The sequence below is a fragment of the Rhinolophus hipposideros genome (assembly GCF_964194185.1).
Source record: "Rhinolophus hipposideros genome assembly, chromosome: 2".
NCBI lineage: Eukaryota > Metazoa > Chordata > Mammalia > Chiroptera > Rhinolophidae > Rhinolophus > Rhinolophus hipposideros.
The window spans coordinates 1,808,173-1,833,883 of record NC_138048.1 but is presented as its reverse complement, the minus strand read 5'-3'; the positions used below and the strand labels follow the sequence as shown (position 1 = coordinate 1,833,883).

The 25,711-nt window shown below is 38.7% G+C and overlaps 1 protein-coding gene across 4 annotated transcripts in view; it reads left to right on the top strand.

Moving 5' to 3' along the window:
* XRN1 (5'-3' exoribonuclease 1) overlaps positions 1 to 25,711 on the top strand; it is a 167,377-nt gene that overhangs the window by 101,097 nt on the left and 40,569 nt on the right. For 3 of the 4 annotated variants that reach the window (XM_081077718.1, XM_081077720.1, XM_081077719.1), the window contains exons 28-31: positions 5,230 to 5,286; positions 5,422 to 5,554; positions 8,185 to 8,254; positions 25,481 to 25,688. In XM_081077718.1, coding sequence (XP_080933844.1) covers positions 5,230 to 5,286; positions 5,422 to 5,554; positions 8,185 to 8,254; positions 25,481 to 25,688 — 468 coding nt within the window. Of the gene's footprint in view, positions 1 to 5,229; positions 5,287 to 5,421; positions 6,166 to 8,184; positions 8,255 to 25,480; positions 25,689 to 25,711 lie in introns of those variants that run through there. The other variant, XR_013995211.1, reaches the window with a different exon arrangement.

Here is a 25,711-nt window from a genome sequence, read left to right as displayed (position 1 = left end):
AGTTTGGGAAGTTCTTATCAACTATTTGTTTGAACATATTCTCTGTTCCCTTCTCTCTTTCTTTTTCTTCTGTTATGCCCATTGTTCTTATATTGGTCTTTCTGATGGAGTCAGAAAGTTCTTTCATTTCTTTTAACTCTCAAGTCTCTCTCTTCTTCCATCTGTGTCATTTCTAGATTTCTATCTTCAATGTCACTGATTAGTTCTTCCATCTGGTCAGCTTTGTAATCGAAGTTGCCTATTTCATTCTTTATTTCTTTTTTTGAGTTCTTAATCTCCAGAAATTCTATTTGGTTCTTTTTTAAAGTTTCAGTCTCTTTGATGAAATACTCAGTTTGTTCGTTGATTGTGTTTCTGAGTTCATTAAAATGCCACCTGTGTTTTCTTGCATCTCGTTGAGTTTTTTCAGAACTGCAGTCTTGAATTCTCTGTCATTTAACTCTCATTTTTCCATGTCTTTAAGTTTATTTTTTGCAGACTTTTCGTTTTCTTTCTGAGCTGCCTTGTCATTTTGGTTATTCATGGCAATTAGTGAATTATTATTTTTCTTCCTAGGAATCTACAGGAGTGGGTTCTGCAACAGGTTGGTAAGAAGAGGTCTTTCCTTTGCTTTCCACTAGGTATTGGTAGAATGCTTCGTTTTCTTTTCACTTGCAGTGTTTAATTCTCTCTCACACTGTAATGTTATATTTTCTCTGCACTATTCCAGGTTCACACACAATGGGGGGATTTTCTGGAAAGTAGGCTTCTCCTCTGTGAACAGTTTGCCTGGGTCATAGGGCACTGCCTCTGTGGGGAGATGTGGAGCGCTTCCGATGTTCTGAAGCTCTTCCTACACCAGATTCAGGGTCTGCGTGTTTTAGCAGGTCTGTTTACCCCTGCAGGGATCTGCCGAGTTAGGTGAGGGTGAAGGCGGGGTGGGTTGTAAGTGGTGGCTGTGAGCTATGGCGGCGACTACCAGCACAGCCAGTGTTGCACCCAGGGCTCCCTCCTCTTCTCCAGAACTAGTTAGGCTGTGAGTCCATGGCTGTGAGCCACAGTTCTCAGAACTGCAAATATTCTGGTACTGCTACTGTTCCGCTTCTAGCACTCGGAAGATGGGAGTGTGGCGAGCTTTGGGAAGGTAGAAGGGGGTTGGGTAGGCTCAGTTCCTAATTCTTCCATCCGCTGCTTGGCAGTGAGGGCTTAAATTGCCATTTCACCCTTCTTCACTCAGTCTTTGCTTCGAGGTCTCTGTCCTGAGCGTTGGATTCAGCCGTATAATATGCTGATCCCTCAGGCGGGACCTTGGGCCACAAGGGGAGAGCTAGCAGTCCGAATTCTTTTCTCTTCCTCGGCTAAGGTAGGTCCAAAATTTAGGGAGCTCAGAGCTCTGAGCTCAGTCTGCTCCTGCACCTGTGCTGCTTGCGTCTCTGCACCCCTGCTTTCCTCCTCCCCCGCTCGCCCAATTTGCCCACCTTCAGATGACTTCAGTTGCACGTCTCTTAATCTTGCCTGTCTGCTGTGCAGGGATTCCTTTGTGGAGTTATAGTTGTTCAATTTGTTGTAAATTCCAGGGGAGATTTCAAGGCTCACTTCACGCCACCATTTCTATGACGTTGACAGTGTTTAAGTCCTTGCTTTCCATCATTTTGAATATTTCTTGCCAATCCCTTCTGGCTTGCAAAGGTTTTTGTTGAGAAATCAGGTGACAGTCTTATGAGTGTTCCCTTGTACATAACTGTTTTTGTCTTGCTGCTTTTAAGGTTCTCTCTTTGTCTTTAACCTTTGGCATTTTAATATGATGTGTTTTGGTGTGAGACTCTTTGTGTTCATCTTTTTTGGGACTCTGCACTATCTGGGCTTGTATGTCTATTTCCTACTCCAGTTGAAGGAATTTTCAGTCATGATTTCTTCAAATAAATTTTAAATCCTTTGCTCTCTGTTTTCTCCTTTTCATACCCCTACAATGTGAATGTTGTTTGGCTTGAAGTTGTCCCAGCTGTCCCTTAAACTTTTAAACTATTCTCTCTCTCTCTCTCTTTTTTTTTTCTGTTCTGTTTGGCTGTTTTCTGATACCATGTCTTCCAAATTTCTGATTGGATTCTCTGCTTTGTCTAGTCTGCTGTTCTTGATTTCAGATATTTTTTATTTCTGACTGATTCTTCTTTTGTGTGGTTTCTTTCTTTTTGTGTAAGTTCTCATTGATTTCATCTATTCCTCCTTTAAGTTCATTGAACATTTTTGTAACCAGTATTTTGAACTTTCTATCTTGTAGATTACTTGTCTTCATTTCATTTAATTCTTTTTCTGGAGTTTTGTCCTGTTGTTTTATTTGGGATATTTTTCTTTGTGTCCTCATTTTGACTGCCTCACTGTGTGTGTTTCTATATATGAGGTAGATATGCTACATCTTTCAGTCTGGGAAGCGTGACCTTAATTTGTAGGTGTCCTATGGGGTCTAGTGACACAGTCTCCCTGGTCACCTGAGCCAGGTGCTCCAAGTGTGTGTCCCTTGTGTGGGTTGTGTGTGCCCTCCTGCTGTAGTTGAGCCTTGATATCTGTTGGCATATCAGTGAGTGTGATTGACCTTCAAGCCAATTGCTGCGAACACTAACTGTAACGACACCAGACAAGCTGTAGTGTGGGGACTTACTCTACAGAGCAGGATTCACTGTAGCCCAGCTCTGGTGCCTGCTGAGTCAGCCTTTGGCTGTGTCAGTTGTGGAGCTAATTGGGTGGTGCTCTCTTGTGGTCTGGAGCCAGTCACCAGGTGTGCTGGGTCTGGGGCCTGTTGGGAGGGGCCCCAGTGCAGGCCCCTGCATGTGCAGCCCTGGGCTGCCTGATATGAGCTACAGAGTAATCTGTGGTTGGTAGCTGCCTATGCTGGAATTGAAGGCGCCTGGGAAAGGCTGTATTGTGAACCGAGGCCACCTGCTGCTAGTGCCAGGAGCTGCTGAGCAAGAGGTATGCTGTGGCCAGCCTTTGCTTATTTGGCGTTTGTGGACCTTTGAGAGATTTTAGGAAAGTCTGCAGTGTGGACTGAGGCCAGCAGCTTATGATGAACAGCCCCTGAAAGACATTAGTACTGGTGCTCAAGTTGGGTAGGGAAGGTTCTCAGGGAATCACCAGGGTGGGGTGAGTTTGGTGGCGACTCAGATTTGGTATCCACCTGCATTTGCAGGCTGGGTGGAAGAAGGGCTCAGGAAAAGAACAGTGGTGCCTGCCAGCAGTGTGTTCCCGGAGAGAGCTGCCCCTCTAGCCCTCACCCTGAAGCCAGATAATTTGGTTCCTCCTCGTATCTCCTTGGCACTGTTGGAGTTTCTGCCTCGCAGGTAGAGCTCAGAACAAGTGAGTCCTTGCTCAGGCCCTTAACGAGGAGTGCCTAGGACTCCAGCAGCCCTTCATCTCCCCATCGCAGAATCCCCACTGATTTTCACAGACAGATCCTGTGGGGCCTTCCCTTCCCAGTACTGGTATTCTGGGCTGGCAGTCACAGTATTGGGCTGGGACCCCTCACTCCTCCAGGGGTCCTCTAGCCAAAGTGTCCCTCCCAGTTTTTAACTGCCAAACGTGGGTGTGGGCCCAGCGCATTTCATATCTCCAGCTCTTCTACCAGTCTCGATGTGGCATCTTTTTTATATCCTTAGTTATAGGAGTTCTGTTCAGTTAGTCTTCATATGGCTCTCCAGGGTGGCTGTTCTGTAATTTAGCTGTAATTTTGATATGGTTGAGGGAGGAGGTGAGCACAGCATTTACCTACTCTGCCATCTTGACCAGAAGTCTTGGGTCTGCTTTTTAATATAGTTTAAATTTCTTTATTCTTTCTACTTTCTGCTGTTGTCAGTAGGGACCAATTGTACTCTGTTAGTTTTTGTAGTCTGGAAACATAAACAACTTGTCAGAAAGGCCTTCACTTTTCACCTTATTTATAATTGCAATCTCTCCCCACATTGTTGGTGTCCCTTACCTGCTTTATTTTTCACTATGCTTTTTACCTTCACACATGCTATATGTTTTTCTTATTTTGTTTCTATTATGTTTCCCTCAACTAGAATAAAAGAACAGGTCACTATTTTATCCCCAACAGAAAAATAGAATTCAGTAAATATTGTTGAAAGAATAAATGAAACATTTCTATAATGAAATAAAATAGACTCTATTTAGAGGCTTGAACATTTTACAGTGCATAAATGCATGAACTCTGTAGTAGTGGTCGCTTTAGTTTAGGGCTGTTTTATGTCCTTTGGTACTTATTTCCGTAAGCTATGTTCTAAAAATAGGTGGCTGCTATATAAATAAACTGTTTCCACTTTTGTCATTAAGAATTCAGTATTTTAGAAAATTTTATATCAATGGTAGTTATGGATTGCAATGGATAAAATTTTTCTCTCATTTTCATTAGATAGAACAGGTAATAATGCTTCCATCTTAAGATAGAAGGAAGTTGATGCTGAAGTTAAGTGTGAGTTCACAGAACTAACAAGTAGCAAAGATAGGACAAAGCTCTTCTTCCAGCATTTTTTAGATTATCAAAAAGTTCAAACATCAAGGCCAGTTTCACAGTAGATTACAAAAGCAAGGACTATTAAATGAATGCCACCTTAGTATTTATAAGTAGGCACAAAACCCCAGTATTGTCATACTTTATACCTTTTCTTAAAAAATGTAAGTCTTTCTTGACCATTGTATACAATTCTTTATAGAGGGAAAAGAGCATTTGAATCGCATAGCATTTACATAAAGTTTAAAACACATTAATCTTTTGTGTTAGAAGTAAGGTTACTTTTGGGAAGGGTAGTAACTAGGAGGAATACAGGGGTTTTTTTTGTTGTTGTTGTTGTTGTTGGAGAGCCCACTGGCCCATGTGGGAATCAAACCGGCAGCCTTCGGAGTTAAGAGCATGGAGCTCTAACCGCCTGAGCCACCAGGCCGGCCCAGGGGTTTTTTATGTTGTGCTTAGTAGTGTTCTGTCTCTCTTGAACTAGGTGTGGTGATGCTCATACTGTAAAAATTCATCAGTCTGTATTCTTATAATTTTGCACTTTTCTATGTCTTATACTTTAAATTTTTACTTTAAAGTACTTTAAGTAAGAATTTATTATTCCTCCGTGCTGCAACTGAAGAATTTCAGATATTTTTAAAATTGCTCATTTCATTTGCCTTTTTGATAATTAGACAAGTCCAAGTACTGAATTATAATTTTATAATTTAATTTTTTTAAATATTTAAATTTTTTTCTATTCTCAGCAAAGAAAGAGTAATAAGAAGGTGCGAGTGACAGTGAAGCCCCATTTACTGTACAGAGTAAGTTTCCTGTTAAAGAATTCAAAGTTGTTTTTACTTCAAAAATATAGAAGAGACAAAATGTTTTCAATTTATTATTTAAAAATTTTTAAAAATTAGAGTTCATGATAATAATTAAAGCTTTCTTCTGTTCAGCCTTTAGAACAGCAACATGGAGTCATTCCTGATCGGGATGCAGAATTTCGTCTCTTTGACCGTGTTGTAAATGTGAGAGAGAACTTTTCGGTTCCAGTTGGCCTTCGGGGCACCATCATAGGAATTAAAGGGGGTAATATCTCAGTACTTGACGTGTCTTCAGCTGCTTTTATATTGTAAAGAAAAACACAAATTTCTTTGTCCCATCTAAACAGAGAATGACTATAAGTCAGTACAAAACCTAAGTCCTCATGTTTTATTTAATTTTGGGGGGGAGAGTTTCCGTTTTCAGAGAAAATTCTCCTTTTCTATCTTGTGTAATCATCTAGGCAATGACTGAAAGAACAGGAAGCTAAGTAAGGGCTGCCCAGAATTTGGTAGCTTATATATATAGCACATTAAAATTACATAAGACTGTGGTGGGTAGACATGTATTTTCATGAAACCAAGAGAAAAGTTTCATACTTCTCCTTAGACTTTCATCTAATCTTGCTCAGAGCTTTACCTTAATTGTCATTGTAATCTCTCTATTTCTGTGGAGAAGTAAACATGAAGTATGAGCTTATTTACAGCCAAAAGATTTGAATTAAATGTGCATATAAATTTGAATTTTATGAATACAGCTAGATTATGTATACAAAACCGACCTATCAACCTGTTGCACAACAATGTGCATAGTTAACACTACTGTACTATAGACTTAAAAATGGTTAAGATAGTACATTTTTATGTCATGTTTTTTACAAAAAAAGAAAAATGAAAGAGTGGAGAGAAAAGGGAAGAAGCACTGAGGATCTGAATGTGCCTCAAAGGGAAGCCTAGAGTGGGCAGCTTTGCAGCATAGATTCCAAAGAAAGTCAGCCTGGTAATAAATGGGTGCCCAGGGCTCTGGTTGCTGGCAGCACTTCCCTACCCACCCCCTACCCCCTCGTCCTAGCTCAGCCTTGTTCTCACTGTCCGGGAAGGATGACGGTGTGAGGCCCTGAGCCTAAGAGAACTGCTTATTGAGTGCCAGCAGTGAGCTGGGCACCTTTTTGTTCTGTATTTAACCCGCACTACCCCCTGAGAAGCAGTTGTTATTTCCTCACCTGAAGGGCTAAGTAACTCACCCACCTTTACAGAGATAAGTGGCAGAGCTGGGTTTGAACTCTCACCTGATTCTTACCTAACGTTGAGCAATGGTTCTCCTCATTTTCCATCTGCACATCCTCTTGGGGTCTTCCCTGCTGACTTGACTCTAAAAGAGAATTGTCTTCTCTAATTTTTATTTTTAATTTTTTGGATATATTTCTGGCTGCTGGAAAGGGAGAAAAGAGGGTTTGGACCAGGTGTGATAAGGGTCCAACGTTGTATGAAGCATCTCACTTGCTGTTATAGCTCGACCCCCACATCCTCTGTTCAGATATTGAGTGTATTGCATTGTACAGGTTACGTTGGCCTGTAAGGCCTTAGGACTCTGGTAACAGAAGTTTCCTTTCTTCTGACAGCTCCTATCGTAATAGTGACCACTTGGCATTTTGTCATAAGGGTTTTAAAGCTACACCTATCCTGAGTGGAAAAGAGCTCTGTCCTTGATTAGCCCTGTCTGCCATGGCCATGGACTAGAAAAGGGAATATTTGTCAGTACCGCACCCAGCTAAGTCCTCATGTGCGCAGTGATCTCCACTAAAGGGTGAACAGATGTCCATGATCTTCTTAGGAAGTGGCCCCTCCCTCAGGCAGGAAATGGGAACTGAGGAGGTGAGCCTTATCGGTCTGTCAGAGGAGACACTCCTGTCTCTTTTGAGCCTCACTTTTTTGGGTTTAGGTTTTAGGTAAAAGTGTCAGATTGAAAGGTACAGCTGGATAGTGGAGAATGGGTGATTTCTACAGGCCTGGTTTCAGCGGGGCAATGAAACATCCGCCACCCATACTAGGAGCTAGCATAGTACCAGAAATTCTATTACGGTTCTCTTGAGAAACAGAACCAGTATAATGCAAAGGTGGCAGTGTGGGGAGTGGGGAGAGAAAGAGAGAAGTCAATTCTGAGGTTATGTGATAGACTGTATCATCAATTTGGGCTTAGAATTCAAAACGTTATAGCTAATTACCTCACTTTGTTGTAGCTAATTACAACAAAATGTTATAGCTAATTACTACACTTGGTGTTATGGGTAAATTTAATCTTTCCAGGTATATGAATGACATCATGCTCTCTGCCAAACTGATTCTTCTCTGCTCCTAAGTCTTGCACCACAGAGTTTCTCATGAGTTTTACATCAGTTACTACCGTCCGTAATCTACCATGTCGTCTCAGTGAGACTCTTGTAGTCATCCTTGGCGTGTCCACGTTTTTATCTGCACAGGTCATCAGCTCCTGCCATTTCTACCTAATAGTATATCCGTCTTTCCCTTCTGGTTCCCTCATTGCTGCCATGTTTTCAAATCTTCATTGTCTTCTGTCTTATTGGAAGACCTTCTAAACTGCAAACTCTAAAGTTATCTCTTATTAACGCTCTTATTATGAATAATTTCAAACATATACGAAACAGAAAAGTGTAATTAATCCCCCAGAGCATCCAATTTAAAATGTTATTTTACCTTAAATTAATACCAGTAAGACATTCTGTGAGCTTATTTACTTTTCATTTACTGTCTGTGTTCCCCCATACCATTTTTTTTCCTCCATACCATTTTTTGATAGTTGTAATGCTTCTTACATTCCCAAAACTCATGCTGATTTTTCATTATATGATTTTTTTAAATCTCTCTGTCTCTTAACAGCTAATAGAGAAGCTGATGTACTCTTTGAAGTATTATTTGATGAGGAATTTCCTGGAGGCTTAACAATCAGGTATGTACTTCCAGATGATAATTATACTTTGTATGTCCATGTGGCCAGTGCCTTTTCATTACTTGTTGATTTGTCCATGATTTGACTTCCAATTATACGCAAGATGTCATACTTCCTACTAGGGATGTAACAGTAAGGCAAACTGTTAAAACAAACATGTTTGTCTTAAGAGTAAGACAAACATGTTTTCTACTTTCATGGACTTTTCCTTTTAGTGTGGTAAATAATCAACTGATTACAGTATTAATTATTTCATTACATTGGGGCAAGTGCTGGGAAGGAGAAGTTCAGTTTTCTCTAGTAACCGGACCTTTCCTGACAGTTCCAGAAAGGCTTTCTTTTTAAATTTTATTTTTTTAATTTATTGGGGTGACAATTGTTAGTGAAATTACATAGGTTTCAGGTGTACAGTTCTGTATTACATCATCTATAAATCCCATTGTGTGCAGAAAGGCTTTCTTTAGGAAGTGATATTTAAGATGGTTCTTGAAAAATGAATATTACTTAAATGGAGAAAGAGGGAGGACGAGTGGCGAGTAGTCAAGAAGAAGGAAAAGCATATCATATGGAACAAAGAACATTTTTACTCAAAAAACTAAAAGAATGCAAGTGTTTCTGAACTTCAGTAAGAGAACTTCAGTAAGAGTAAGAGAAAAGCGAGTGCCATACTGTGCAGAATCTTGTAAGCCATCTTTCAGGACATGTTAAGATCTTGGTAGCTTGGTGTTCATCCTTGAAGCAATACGAAGCCATCAAAATCAGAGATGTGGCATTATTGCATCTTTAATGGTTAAATAACTTGAGGAATAGAAACATTCGTTGAATTTAGTGATATGTTAAGTCATCATCATCTGTTTTACTGGAGTGCTGGGTACTCAAACTAGGTTGTGGTGGTTTGTGTATGAATGACAGGTGTAACGATGGAGGCAAGAGATTGAGCCGAACCTTGAGAAGTTTGACTGTGAGGTTAGGAGATAGAGAGGAAGAGGATTGGAATGTTTTTTGTTTTTTATTTTACTTCTAAATTTTTCAAATTTTTATTTTTATTAAACTCATTGAGTAGCAGTGGGTAATACCATTGTTTCAGGTGCACAACTTTATAATACAATGTATATTCCACTCACTGTGTGCTAAGTCTAGTCTGCTTCTCTCACCATATATTTGACCCCCTTTAACCAATTTGTCTTCCGCCTACTCCCTTTCCCCTCTGTTAACCACCATTCTGTTGTCTGTATCTATGAATTTGTTTAGTTTGTTTTTTTGTTGCTTTTTCTTTTATATTCCACATGTGAGTGAAAAGAAATCATGTGGTTCTTCTGCTTTTCCGTCAAAATTATTTCACTTAGCATGCTACTCTCAAGATCCATCCATATTGTCACAAATGGCGGTATTTTATCTTTTCTTATGGCCTAATAGTATTACACTATATATATGTCCACATCTTCTTTATCCAATCATCCATTGAAGGACACTTGGGTTTTTTCCATGTCTTGGCTACTGTGTATTATGCTGCAATGAACATATGGGTACCTCATATATCTCTATGAATAAGTATTTTTAAATTTTCCAAGTATATATCCAGAAGAGGAACTGCTACCATGTTTCCCCGAAACTAAGACCTAACCAGACCATCAGCTCTAATGCGTCTTTTGGAGCAAAAATTAACATAAGACTTGGTCTTGTTTTAATATAAGACCAGGTCTATAATGTAATGTAATGTAATGTAATATAATATAATATAATATAGTATAATACTGGGTATATAATATAATATAAAATAATATAATACCGGGTCTTATATTAATTTTTGCTCCAAAAGACACATTAGAGCTGATGGTTCGGCTAGGTCTTATTTTCGGGGAAACACTAGGTCATATGATAGCTCTATTCTTAATTTTTTTGATGAACCTCCATACTGTTTTCCATAATGGCTGCACGAATTTACATCCCACCGGCAGTGCACAAGGGTTCCCTTTTCTCCACATCCACTTGTTATGTCTTATTGATAACAGCTATTGAGCAGGTGTGAGGTGTTATCTCATTGTGGTTTTGATGTCCATTTCCCTAATAACTAGTGATATTGAGTATCTTTTCCATGTCTGTTGGCTGTCTATTTGTCTTCCTTGGAAAAGTGACTATTCAGGGTCTCTGCCCATCTTTTAATAGAATTGTTTATTTTTTTGTTATTGTTGAGTTGTGTGAGTTCTTTATATATTTTGCATGTTAACCTCTTATCAGAAGCATCGTTTGCAGATATCCTCTCCCGTGCAGTTGGTTGCCTCTTTGTTTTGTTGATGGTTTCTTTTGCTATGCAGAAGCTTTTCTTTTTTCCTTTTATTCTTTTTCTTTTAATTAAAGTTTATTGCGGTGACAATGGTTACTAAAGTCACATAGGTTTCAACTGTACAGTGCTGTATTACATCATCTATATAGCACATGTGTGTTCATCACCCAGAATCAGTTCTCCTTCCATCACCATGTATATGATCCCCTTTACCCTCATCTACCACCCCCCTCCCAGTCCCATTTGTTTATTTTTGCTTTTACTTCCCTTGCCGTTGGGGTCAAGTTCACAAAAACCCCTCTAAGACCAACGTCCACAACTTTAATACCTATCTTTTCTTCTATGTATTTTATTGTTCCAGGTCTTATAATCACATCTTGCATCCATTTTGAGTTAATTTTTGTGTATGGTGTCATATAGCAGCCTAGTTACATTCTTTTGTATGTGGCTTTCCAGTTTTCCCAACAAAATTTATTGAAGAGGTCATCCTTTCAACATTGTATGATTTTGGCTCATTGTCAAAAATTAGTTGCCCATATATGTATATATATGTGGGTTTATTTCTGGGCTCTCAGTTCTGTTCCATTGACCTGTGTGTCTGTTTTTTCTGCCAGCAGCATACTGTTCTAATTATTGTAACTTTGCAGTATACTTTGAAGTCAGAGAGTGTGATGCCTCCAGCTTTATTGTTTTTTCTCAGAATTGCTTTGGTTATTTGGGGTCTTTTGTGGTTCCATTAAAATGTAAGGGTTTTTTCTTCTACTTTTGGGAAAAAGGCCGCTGGGATTTTGATGGGGATTACGTTAAATCTGTATGTTGCTTTAGGTAATACGACCATTTTAACAATGTTAATTCTTCCAACCTATGAACATCGAATACATTTCCATTTCTTTATGTCTTCAGTTTCTTTCAACCACGTCTTGAAGTTTTCAATGTACAGGTCCTTCACTTCCTTTGTTAAGTTTATTCCTAAGTGTTTTATCCTTTTTTGTTGCAGTTGTAACTGGGATGGTATTTTTCATTACTTTTTCTATTTCATTGCAACACATTTTTCTGTGTGGATTTTGTGTCCTGCAACTTTACTGTATTTGTTTATGGTTTCTAATAGTCTTTTGGTGGTCTTTAGAGTTTTCTGTACATAGAATCATGTTATCTGAAATAGTAACAGTTTTGCTTCTTCATTCCCAGTTTGGATGCCTTTTATTTCTTTCACTTGCCTGATTGCTTGGGCTAGGACTTCCAATACTGTGTTGAATAACAGGGGTGAGAATGGGCACTCTTGTCTTGTTTCTGCTTGTCATATATAGCCTTTATTATATTGAGGTATTTTTCTTCCACATCCAGTTTATTGAAAGTTTTTATCATAAATGGATGTTGGATTTTGTCAAATGCTTTTTCTGCACCTATTGATATGATCACGTGATTCTTATCTTTTGTTAATGTGGTATCTATTGGTTGGCATATGTTCAATCATCTTTGTATCACTGGAATGAACCCCACTGAATTGTAATATATAATCACTTTAATATATTGTATTCAATTTGCTAGCATTTTGTTTAGGAGTTTTGAATCTATGTTCATCAGAGATATTGACCTGTAATTTTCCTTTTTGTGTTTTGCTTGCCAGGTTTTGGTATCAGGGTAATGTTGGCCTTGTAAAATGAGTTAGGAAGTATTTCCTCTTCTTCAACATTTTGGAAGACTTTGAAAAGGATAGGTATTAAACCTTTGAATGTTTTGTAGAATCCACTAGTGAAGCCATCTATTCCTGGACTTTTATTTTTTGGAAGGTTTTTGATTACTGTTTCAATTTCCTTACTAGTTACTGGTCTGTTTTGTTTTTCCAGTTCTTAATGGTTCTGCCTAGGAAGGTTATATACTTCTAAGAATTTGTCCATTTCTTCTAGGTTATCAAATTTGGAGTTATATAGCCTTTCATATTATTCTTGTATAATTCTTTGTATTTCTTTGATGTGCATTATACCCTCTCCTCTTTTATTTCTGATTTTTAAATTTCCGTTCTTTCTCTTTTTTCTTTTTTTTCCCCTTCCATCACCATATATTTGACCCCTTTTCCCTCTTCTACCATCCCCCCTTCCCCACCGCTTACCCTCTGGTAACCACTAAACTATGGTCTGTGTCTATGAATTCTTGTTAGTCTTGTTCATTTATTGCTTTCAGTTTTGTATTCCACATATGAGTAAAGTTATATGATTCTCGATTTTTTCTGTCTGACTTATTTGACTTAGCATGATAATTTCATGATCCATCCATGTTGTCACGAATAGTAGTATTTCATCTTATGGCAGGATAGTATTCCATTGTATATATAAACCACATCTTTATCCAACCATCTGTCGAAGGACATTGGTTGTTTCTGTGTCTTGGCCACCATGTATAATGCTACAATAAACATAAAGGTGCATGTTTTTACAGATAAATATTTTCATATTTTTCAGGTAGATATGCAGAAGAGAGATTGCTGGGTCATATGGTAATTCTATTCTTAATTTTTTGAGGACCTCCGTACTGTTTCCATTGTGGCTATACCAATTTATATTCCCACCAACAGTGTATGAGGATTCCTTTTTCTCCATAGACTCTCCAACATTTGTTATTACTTGTCTAGTTGATAATAATCACTCTAACAGGTGAGAGGTGGTATCTCATTGTAGTTTTATTTTTGTTTTTGTTTTTTTGAAGGGGAATAGGACTTTATTGGGGAATAGTGTGTACTTCCGGGACTTTTTTCCAAGTCAAGTTGTAGTTCTTAGTTGTGGAGGGTGCAGTTCAGCTCCAGGTCCAGTTACTGTTAGTTGCAGGGGGCGCAGCCCACCTTCCCTTGCGGGAGTCGAACCAGCAACCTTGTGGTTGAGAGCCTGCACTCCAACCAACTAAGCCATCTGGCCAACCGGGAGCTGAGCGGCAGCTCATTGACCTCATTCTAGCTGCAGAGGGCACAGCTTGCTGGCCCATGTGGGAATTGAACCGGCAGCCCCGTTGCCCAGGCTCACGCTCTAACCAACTGAGCCACCTGTCCGCCCCTCTCATTGTGTTTTTGATTTGCATTTCTCTAATAGCCAGTGAAGTTGAGCATTTTTTCATATATCTGTTGTCTGTTTGTATGTCCTCTTGGGAGAAATGTCCGTTCAGGTCCTCTGCCCATTTTTCAATTGGATTGTTTGGTTTTTTGTTGTTGAGTTGTATGAGTTCCTTATACATGTGTGTTTTGGATATTAGCCCCTTATTGGAGGCGTTGTTTGCAAACATCTTCTCCCATTCAGTTGGTTATCTGTTTGTTTTGTGGATGGTTTTTTTTTGCTGTGCAGAGCTTTTTAGTTTGATATAGTCTCATTCATTTAGTTTAGCTTTTACTTCCCTTGCCTTTGAGGTCAAATTGATAAAATTCTCTTTGAACCCAAGGTGCATAAGTTTAGTACCTATGCTTTCTCCTATGCAGTTTATTGTTTCAGGTCTTATGTCTAGGTCTTTGATCTATTTTGAGTTAGTTTTAGTATATGGTGATAAACAGTAATAGATCTAGTAATAGTAATCGCGTTTCTTTTTTTCTTTTTCTTTTTTTTTGCACGTGGCTTTCCAAATTTCCCAACAACTGTTTATTGAAGAGGCTTTCTTTTTTCCATTGTACGTTTTGGGCTCCTTTGTGGAAAATTCTCTGTCCATATATGTGTGGGTTTATTTCTGGGATCTCAATTTTATTACGTTGGTCTCCATCTGTTTTTCTGTCAATAGCATGCTGTTTTGATTATCGTCATTTAGTAGTATAAACGGAGGTGAGGGAGTGTGGTACCTCTGACTTTAATCTTTTTTCTCAGGATTGATTTAGCTATTTGGGGTCTTTTGTGATTCCATACAAATCTGATGATTTTTTGTTCTATTTCTTTAAAGAATGCCATTGTGATTTTGAGGGGGATTACATTAAATCTGTATATTGCTTTGGTAATTTGGCCATTTTAACTATGTTAATTCTTCCAATCCATGAACACGGAACATCTTTCCATTTCTTGTGTCTTCTTCAATTTCTTTTAATGTCTTATAGTTTTCAGTGTATTTTTCACATCCTGTGTTGAGTTTATTCCTAAGATTTTATTCTTTTTGTTGCAATTGCAAAAGTAATTGTTTTTTTCATTTCTCTGAAATTTCATTGTTAGTCTATAGGAACATAATGGATTTTTGTACATTGATTTTGTGTCCTGCAACTTTACTATATTTGTTTATTGTGTCTAATAGTTTTTTGTTGGAGTCTTTAAGGTTTTCTATATAAAGAATCATGACATTTCCAAAAAGTGACAATTAGATATCTTGATTTCCAGTTTGGATGCCTTTTGTTTCGTTCTCTTGCTTGATTGTTCTGGCGAGCACTTCCAGTGCTCCTGTCTTGTTCCTGATCATAGAGGGAAAGCTTTCAGTTTTTTTACCATAGAGTATGATATTAGCTGAGGGTTGGTCGTATATGGCCTTTATTATATTGAGATACTTTCCTTCAGTACCCATTTTAAGTGTTTTAATCATAAATGGATGTTGTATCTTGTCAAAGATACATCCCTGTCTTGTTCCTGATCATAGAGGGAAAGCTTTCAGTTTTTTTACCATAGAGTATGATATTAGCTGAGGGTTGGTCGTATATGGCCTTTATTATATTGAGATACTTTCCTTCAGTACCCATTTTAAGTGTTTTAATCATAAATGGATGTTGTATCTTGTCAAATGCTTTTTCTGCATCTATTGTTATGATCATATGATTTTTATCTTTTATTTTGTTTGTATGGTATATCACATTGATTTACATGTGTTGAACCATCCTTATGCCCCTGGAATGAACCCCATTCAATTGTGTTGTATAATCTTTTTAATGTATTGTTGTATTGGATTTACTAGTATTTTGTTTAGGATTTTTGCATCTGTATTCATCAGAGATATTGTTCTGTAGTTTTCTTTGTTATCTTTATCAGGTTTGGTATCAGGGTGCTGTCTTCATACAATGAGTTAGGAAGTATTGCCTTGTCTTCAATTTTTTGGAGGAGTTTGAGGAGAACCGGTGTTAAATCATCTTTGAATGTTTAGTAAAATTCACTAGTGAAGCCGTCTATCTGATCCTGGACTTTTGCTTTTCAGGAGATTTTGGGTGACTGTTTCAATTTCCTTACTTGTTGATCAGTCTATTTAGATTTTACAGTTTTTTTGTGATTCACTCTAGGAAGGTTATATATTTCTAAGAACTTGTCAGTTTCTTCTAGGTTATTGACTTTGGTGACATATATCCTTTATAGTATTCTCATATGATCCTCTCTATTCTGTGGTATCCTTCGTAACTTCTCCTCTTTCATTTCTGATTTTATTTCTGTCATTTCTCTTTTTTCCTTAATGAGTCTAGCCCAGAGTTTGCCAATCTTATTAATCTTTTTAAGGAACCAGCTGTTTCTTGCATTTATTTTTCCTATTGTCTTTTTATTCTCTATTTCATTTAATTCTGCTCTAGTTTCTATTATTTCCTTTTTTCCGCTGACTGGGTTTCATTTGACCTTTTTTCGGTTATTTAAGATACAATGTTAAGTTTTTTATTTGGGATTTTTCTTATTTCTTGATATAGGCCTGTAATTATATAAATTTCTCCTTTATTACTGCTTTTGCAGTATTCCAATAATTTTGATATGTTGTATTTTCCCTCATTTGTTTCTATGTATCTTTTGATCTCTCCTTTTATTTCTTTGAGCCAATCTTTTTGTAGTAGCATGTTGTTTAATATCCACATATTTGTGGTTTTTCCAACTTTTATTTTGTAGTTCATCTCCAATTTCAAAGCATTGCAGTCAGAGAATATGGTTGGAATGATTTCAGTCTTCTTAAATTTGCTGAGGCTAGTTTTGTGTCCCAGCATGTGGTCTATCCTCGAGAATGTTCCATGTGCACTAAAGAAGAATGTATAATCTGGTCTTCTGGGATAAAAGATTCTGTAAATGTCAATGATGTCCATTTGGTCTAATGTGTCATTGAAGGCTGATATTTCCTTATTGATTATCTGTTTGGATGATCTGTCCATAGCTGTCAGTGTCATATATAGGATAGCCTACTATAATCATGTCTTGGTCAGTTTCTCCCTTTAGTTCCGTTAATAGTTGCTTTATATAGTTTGGTGCTCCCCAGTTGGAAGCATATATTTTGATAAGTGCTATGTCTTCTTGTTGTATTGTCCCCTTTACCATTATGAAATGTCTATCTTTGTTACCTTTGTATCTTGAAGTCACATATATTTTGTCAGATATAAGTATGGCCACTCCTGATTTTCTCTGGATGCAATTTGCTTAGAGTATCTATTTCCACCCTTTTACTTTGAGTCTATATTTGTTCTTGCTGCTGACATATGTCTCGAAGGCAGCATATGGTTGGGTTTTGTTTTTTGATTCAATGTGCCTTTTTATTGGTGAGTTCTGTGTATTTATTATTGATTTATGAGGATTTCCTATCATTCTATTGTGTTGGTGGCTCCATTGTTTCTTTGCCTTTGTGTTTCTGTCTGTTATTTGAGTTTAGTGGTATTCTATTTGTTTTTCTCTGTTTCCTTTTTTCTATGTTAGGTGTCTCAGTTCTGGATTTTTTTGAGTGGTTACCATTAAGTTTATATAAAACAAAATTAATATATACAGTAGTCTTTTTTCTCTTGCAACTTATCGCAGTTCCTCTTTGCAGTTTCAGACCTTTACTCCCGCCCCTTTTTTGTTTTCCCACAAATTATCCCTATTTATGTTGTGAGTTCATGTCTTAGTTGCCGTATCTCTTAATTGTGTACTTTCCTGTTTCTTTTTTGGTTATTTCCTTTACCTTTTATGTTATATTTAAGTTATAGTGCCCTATTCTAAGTAGGGGGGGGTTGCCATTTCCTGCTTCTTTCTGTCTGCTAGTCATCTTACTCATAGTTTTGTATCCTTCTGTCTTTTTGTTTCAGGTAGAATAACCCCCTTCAGTATTTCCCTTAATACAGGCCTACTGGTGAAAAATTCCCTCAGGTTTTGTATGTCTAAAAAAGTCTTTATAATTCCTTTATATCTAAAGGATAACTTTGCTGGATATATTATTCTTGGCTGGTAATTTCTCTCTTTCAATAGTTTGAATACTCTCTCCTAGCTTGTAGAGTTTCTACGGAGAAATCTAATGATAATCTAATGGGCTTTCCTTTGTAGGTTACCATCCCTGGCTGCCTTGAGAATTCTTTTTTGTCATTAATTTCTGACAGTTTTAATATAACGTGCCTTGGAGAAGGCCTTTTAGGATTGAGATAATTAGGTGTTCTGTTTGCTTCTTAGATTCGAGGATCCAGTTATTTCCATAGATTTGGGAAGTTTTCATTGACTTTGTTTGAATAGGCTTTCAATACCCTTCTCCCTCCCCTCTCTTTCTGGTATACCCATTATTCTTATATTGTTCTCTCTGATGGAGTCAGATAGTTCTTGTAGAGTTCTTTCATTTCTTTTGACTCTTAAGTCTCTCTTCTTACATCTGCTTCATTTCCAGGTTTCTATCTTCAATATCACTAATTCTTTCCTCCATCTGGTCAGCTCTATTAACTAAGCTGCTTATTTCATTCTTCATCTCTTATTGAGTTCTTCAGCTTTAGAATTTCTATTTGGTTCTTTTTTAAACTTTCAGTCTCTTTGATAAAGTATCCATTTTGTTCATTGATTTTATTTCTGAGATCATTAAACTGCCTATCTGAGTTTTCTTGCATCGCATTGATTTTTTTTTTCCAGAACTGCAACGTTGAATTCTCTGTCATTTAAGTCACATGTTTCCATGTCTTTATGTTTAGTTTTTGGAGATTTTTCATTTTCTTTCTGAGCTGCCTACCTTGTTACCTTGGTTATTCATGGTAATTAATGGATTATTCCCTTGCTAGGTGTCTATGGGAATAAATTCTGCAGCAGGTTGATTATGCAGTGGTTTTACTTTTGCTTTCCAGTAGGTGGTGTGGGAGCTTTTTATTTTCTCTTGCTCCATTCCAGCTTCTTGTGGTGGAAGATTCCCTGGGATTGTGGGCTTCTCCTCTGTGACCAGGTTGTGTCAATCTCAGGGCACCTCCCCTGTAGGAGAATGTTGTTGCGATGGGGTTCTGAGTCCCTGAAATCCCCATGCTGCCCCTGCAGCCAGTTGCAGAGCTGCAGTGCGCAGCCCTGGTTGCTCCAGCTGCAATTAGCCGCAAAAGGTGGGGACTGTGTGGGCTGGGAGAGGCACCTGGTATGTTTGTGGCTTTGGTCTCCTTCGAGTAATGACAACTGCAAGACCACAGCTGCCTCACCACTGTATCTCCGTGCTTGTCACAGGGATCGGCAGCAGTGTTTATTCTGCTGCTCAGGGACTGTCTCTCAAGTTCTGAGGGCAGTAGATGCTTTGCTCTTTAACCCATCACTGCTATAGTTTTTTCTGGGCCCTGCTGCTAGCTCTGGGAGGGTACAGGAGGGCAAGCTATGGGAGGCTGGAGGAGGCAGCCAGGCTCCATGGCTTTGTTTTCTGCCTGGCGGTGAGGGCTGCTAGACGATGGCTGTCACACTTACTTATACAGGCTCTGCCCCGAGGTCTCTGCGCAGATCCCTGGGATCAGCAGTTTTATATGCTGATTCCCTCAGGCAGGAATGCTCGGGCCCACAGAGAGTACTCCTGCACCTTGGGTGCTCCTCTCTCCCAGGACTGCAGTGAGCTCAGAGCTGCATCTGCAACAGTGAGTTCTGCCATTCAGGAAGTGTTTCTACAGTTATCAAGGCTGTAGATATTCTGCTCTTTAATCTGACACTACTACAGTGTTTTATGGGACCTGCTGCTAGCTCTGAGAGGATAGAGGAAGGTAGCCAGGCTCTGTGGCTTTGTTTTCTGCCTGGCGATGGTGGCTGTTAGACCACAGCTGTCGTACTTCTGTATTTGGTCTCTTCCCCAATCACTGGGTTCTGCTGTATTATATGCTGATCACTCAGGCAGGAATGCTCAGGGCCACAGAGAGTTCTCTTGCCACCAGGATCTTCGTCTCTTGTGAACTGCAGGCTGTGTCTGTGCTCCCAATCTCTGCTCTTCTCCCTTCCCTCTCTTGTTCACTCTGATTCACCCACCTTCAGATGTTTTGATTTGCAGATCTCAGACGTATTTGTTTGTTTCACAGGGAATCCTTTGTTGAATTATAGCCATTCAACTTGTTGTAACTTCAAGGGGAGAGATCAAGGGGGACCCCTCATGTTGCCGTGTTTCTGGTGTCACTCTTTTCTCCTTTTTTTTGTGAATCTAACCAGAGGTTTATCAATTTTATTTATCTTTCCGTGGAACCAGCTCTTTGTTTCATTAATTTTTTTCTATTCTCTTTTTGTTCTCTATTTAGTTTATTTCTACTCTCATTTTTTTTTCTTCTACTGAGTTTGGGCTTCATTTCTCCTTCTTCTCTAGTTCTTTGATGTGTAATGTTAGATTGTTTACTTAAGATTTTTCTTGTTTTTCTGAGGTAGGCTTGTAATGCTATAAACTTCTCGCTTAGTACTGCTTTTGCTTCATCCCCAAATTTTTGGTATGTCGTATTGTCATTTTCATTTGTCTCTGTGTGTCTTTTGATCTAGCCTTTTATTTCTTCTTTACCCAATAGTTGTTCAGTAGCATGTTGTTTTAAAATCTCCACTATTTGTGGTTTTTCTAGCTTGCTCCTTACGGTTGGGTTGTTTGTTTTTAACTTAAATGGGTGAGACTCATTCATATCCATTTTGGGGTGCACTAATACAAAGAAAGGTTAACATTTCAGGAAAAGAATCATGACAGAATGAGAAGCACAAGGGAATATTTGAAAGTGTAGGCTCTCTCACTTAACCTTTGTGTTACCTTGAGTATGTTAGTCAAAAGCAATAATTCTCAGTTTCCTCAACTATAAGGAAGATATATATTTCACTAGGTTTTTATGAAGACTAAGTGAAATCTTTTCCAGTTCTCCTTTCTTCCTTCTAAATACTGGCTAGACCTTCTGGTTAAGATAGCAGAGTAGGAAAACGCTGTGCTTGCTTCCTCCTATGACCACCTCAAAATTACAACTAAACTACAGAATAACCATCATAGAGAATAATCTAAAGTCTAGATGAACATAAGTCCTATAACTAAGAATATACAGAGGGGTTAATCGTGAGATAGGTGGAGGGGTGATGACTCAGAATGGGCTGGTACCACACCCATGTGTGGCAGTTAAAAATCAGGAGGAATATTTCATCTGTGAAAGTACCCACTGAGGAGTGAGGGGTACCAGCCTCACATCTGGCTCCCCAACCCAGGATGCCAGAGCCAGGAAGAGAAGTCCCACACTTCTGTGGCTATGAAAACCAGCGGAGATTGTGGCTGAATGAGATGGAGGGCTGCTGGTGTCCCAGGAGCTCCTATGAATGGACTCATGCATAGACTTACTCAGTGAAGGACTTAGTCACTCTGAACTCCACTCTGAGCTCCAGCAGCTTAAAAGGTGTCAGGGACATATGGGGAGAAAGAATTGTCTGGCTTCACAGAAAGGGCTGGAGAGGCAGCTTTCTTCCAGAAAGAAGTGCTGGCAGAAACCATTGTTCCTTTGTTGAGCCCCACCACCACCCAGCTTGCATGTGCAGACAGGCACCATAGTGCGGTCTCCACCAACCTGGCTAACACCATTTTCCCCATCCTGGTGGTTCCCTAATACCGTACCACACCCAACTTGCAGGCCGATCCAAGCAGCTTCCAGTGACTTTTCCATACAAATGGCCCATCTTGCTTGGCTCATGCTTCAGACTTTCCTAAAATCTCCCAAAGGTTCACAAACTCCAAACAAGCAGTATCTGGCCTCAGCATGCCCTGTATCTCTTGCAAAACAGCCCCAAACTCAGCACTAGCAGCAGCTGACCTCTCCCAAGCACCTCCAAGCCCAGCACAAGTGGCAACACACTGCAGATCACTTTGTAGCTCATACCATGTGGCACTTGGTTGGGTAGACAAAGGGACCTACACCAGAGCCCCTCCCAAGAAGCCCCAGTATGAACACACCCAGTGGCCAGCTTCAGACCACACCAGAGCACCACCCAACCAGCTCCACAAATAGCACACCCAAAGGGCAGACTTGCCAAGCACCAGAGCTGCGCTAAGGTGATTCTTGCTCCAGAGCGTCACCCCCTACAGCTCCACTATAATCATGGCCAGTCCTCATAACCAATCAGCCTGAGGACCAGTCCCTCCCATTGATGTGCCAACAGCAATCATGGCTCAACTACAACAGGAGGGCATATACAACTCACACAAGGGACACACATGGAGCACCTGGCTCAGGTGACCAAGGGACTGTGTCATTGATCTCCACATGACATCTACACAAGACCCCACTGCCAAAACTAAGAGACACAGCAGCTCTACTTGTTACATAGAAACAAAAACAGGGAGGCAGCCAAAATAAGGAGACAAAGAAACATGTACCAAATAAAGTTCAAAACAAAGCTCCAGAAAAAGAATTAAACAAAATGGAGACAAGTAATCCATGAGAGGCAGAGTTTAAAACACTAGTTATAAGGATGCTTAACGATCTCAGTGAGAACTTCAGCAAAGAGATAGGAAGTATAAAAATGGAAATAGGAAATAAAAAAAGATCCAGTCAGAAATAAAGAATACAGTAACTCAAATGAAGAATATATTAGAGGGAATCAGTAGATTAGATGAAGCAGAGGTTTGAATCAGTGATTTGGAAGATAACAGAGAACACACAATTAGAACAGCAAAAAGAAAAGAAAAACCAAAAGAATTGAAATAGTTTAAGGGGCGTCAGGGACAACATCAAGCACACCAACATTCGCATCATTGGGGTAGCAGAAGGAAAAGAGAGTAAGGAATTGAAAACCTATTTGAAGAAATAATGATGGAAAACTTCCCTAACCTGGTGAAGGAAATAGAACTACAAACCCAGGAAGCACAGAATCCCAAGCTAGATGAACCCGAATAGGCCCACACCAAGACACATCATAATTAAAATGCCAAAGGCTAAAGACAGAGAATCTTAAAAGCAGCAGGAAAAAAGCAGTTAGTTACCTACAAGGGAGCTCCCATAAGACTGTCAGTTGATTTCTCAACAAGCTTTGCAGGCCAGAAGGGATTTGCATGAACTGTTCAACGTGATAAAAAACAAGGACTACAACCAAGATTACACTACCCTACAAAGCTATCATTCAGAATCAAAGGATAGATAAAGAGCTTCCCAGACAAAAAGCTAAAGGAGTTCGTTATCACCAAAGCAGCATAACAAAAATGTGAAAGGGACTACTTTAAGAAAGGAAGAAATAAATAATAAAGATTAAAAAAAGTAAATAATAAAATGGCAATAACTACATTATCTATCAACCTAATCAAAAGACATAGTGTGATTGAATGGATAACAAAACAAACCCTTAAGTGTGCTGCCTGCAAGAGATTCACCTCAGATCGAAAGACACAGACTGAAACTAAATGGATGAGAAAAAGATATTTCATGGAAATGGAAATGAATAAAATAACGTTGGCGTAGTAATACTTGTATCAGACAAAATAAACTTTAAAACAAAGGTTATAACAAGAGACAAAGACCCAATATTTGCACTTCTGGGTATTTATCTGAAGAAACCTAAAACACCAATTTTAAAAGATAAATGCATCTATGTTTGTTGCAGCATTATTTATAATAGCCAAGATATAGAAGTGTCCATCAGTAGATGAATAGATAAAAAGATGATGTGGGGGCCGGCCCAGTGGCTCAGGCAGATGGAGCTCCATGCTTCTAACACCAAAGGCTGCCAGTTCGATTCCCACATGGGCCAGTGGGCTCTCAACCACAAGGTGGCCAGTTTGACTCCTCAACTCCTGCAAGGGATGGTGGGCTCCACCCCCTGCAACTAAGATTGACTGCAGCATCTTGAGCTGAGCTGCTGTCGAGCTCTGGTATGGCTCGGTTGGAGCGCGGACTCTCAACCACGAGGTTGCTGGTTCGACTCCTCGACTCCCGCAAGGGATGGTGGGCTGCATCCCCTGCAACTAACAACAGCAACTGGACCTGGAGCTGAGTTGCATCCTCCACAACTAAGATTGAAAGGACAACAACTTGACTTGGAAAAAGTCCTGGAAGTACACACTGTTCCCCAATAAAGTCCTATTTCCCTTCCCCAATAAAAAAACTCTAAAAAAAAAAAAAAAAAAAGATGATGTGGTACATATATACAGTGGTATATTACTAAACCATAAAATAGAGTGAGATCTTGTCATTTGCAACAACTTGAATGGTCCTAGAGGATATTATGCTGAGTGAAATAAGTCAGACAAGAAAAACAAATACCATATGATTTTACTTATTGTGGAATCTAAAAAATGAACAAATAAAACACAAACTAACTCATACAGAAAACATTTTGAGATTGCCAGATGGGAGGGGTTTGAGGGCATAGGTGAAAAAGGGGAAGGGATTAAGAAATACAATTTGGTAGCTACACAATAGTCCTGGGAATACGAAGTATATCACAGGGAATATAATCAATAATATTGTAATAACTTTATATAGTGTCAGATGGGTACTAGATTTATTGGGTCGATTGCTTCATAAGTTATATAAATATCTAATCACTATGCTGTACATCTGAAACTAATATAATATTGTAAGTCAACTGTAATTGAAAAATAAAAAATTAGCACAGCAGAAGTTTTTAAAAAAAATTTTAAATAGAAACTGGCTGGAAAACTTAACTAAATTTAGCCAAGTTTTTCTTTTGCTTCTCTGTTGTGATTAGTAGGTAATTAAAATAAACAATTGATTAGTCTCTTCTTTGCATAAAATCACAATTTTTAGTTCTTAATAGCAAGTGATCACCCTCAGAATGCTGTTATTGTGGTTTTGCAATTTGAATGTGCCTCTTACCCAAAGACTTTACTGTTTGTACTCTTCAAATGCAGCAGCAGAGTCCGGATCCCATATGTGTTTTTTTTTATTGCAGAAATGTTTGGTTACCAATAACCTTAACCCAATAACTGAAAATTTATTTTTGTGGTTGTTAGCTTTTTTCTCAGTGTCTTTTTTTCCCTTCTAGGTAGAAGCAGTGGATTTCTTGACTGATAGAGAGCTGTAAAACATTACTTGTCTATAGTACGTTCATTTCTATAATGCAGAATCTATAGTTATTGTTCTCACAAAAATATTTTCTGGAAATTTTACAAATATTTCTCATTAAATAATGCTACTTCTTCATGATCTTGCAACATAAGAAAATTATATTCTCAGAGAGAAAAAATGTAGCTGATAGCGTTCAAAACTTTTGACAAGAGAAGGCTTATTTTAATATCTAACACTTCTATCTGGGCCAGGAAGGAAGGAAATCACAAATATTTATATCTTAAGCCTTTCCACGTCCAGAACTTTAAGATGGGAAGATGAGGATTAAAAATAGGCTGAACTCAACAACGTACCTGGAGACAAATGTGATCAAAGCTAACATTTGCCCTGTCACAGAGATAGAGCCATAGTTAAAGCCATACTGAGAATGGCTCCACACTTGGATAGCTCCTGGGCTTTCATAACACAGACTACAAGCCATAGTCTTTTAATGAATTTGACATTTAATTCATAAACTTTCAGTCATTCTCAGCTATTAAGTTGCAGGCCGCCTGATGGCAAACTAACCCATATGCATACGAACACCTACACGTAGAACTACACCTCTAGAACAGTTTTTTCCCCATGTGGTAGCACTGACTAGTCTATTTAGAAACTCTTCTGAAATGCATCATCTTACGACCTGAGATTTTTTTATGATTTCAAGTTCCTCTACAGAATTTAAAAGTAATATTTATTAATGTGGATTATGGACTGTCCACCCCAAAATTATCTCATTCTTCTCCATAGCACATTTAATATTATTTCCCTCTGACCCTGATTTTGTTTTTAGATGCTCGCCTGGTAGGGGTTATCGGCTGCCAACGAGTGCCTTGGTGAACCTTTCTCATGGGAGTCGTGCTGAAACTGGAAACCAGAAGTTGACAGCCATTGTGAAACCACAGCCAGCTGTGAATCACTGCAGCTCAAATCCATCAGTTTCGTGTGGGCATTTGGGAGGCCTGAACCATTCCCCTCAATCACTTTTTGTTCCTACGCAAGTAAGACTCTTAGTCTTTAATTT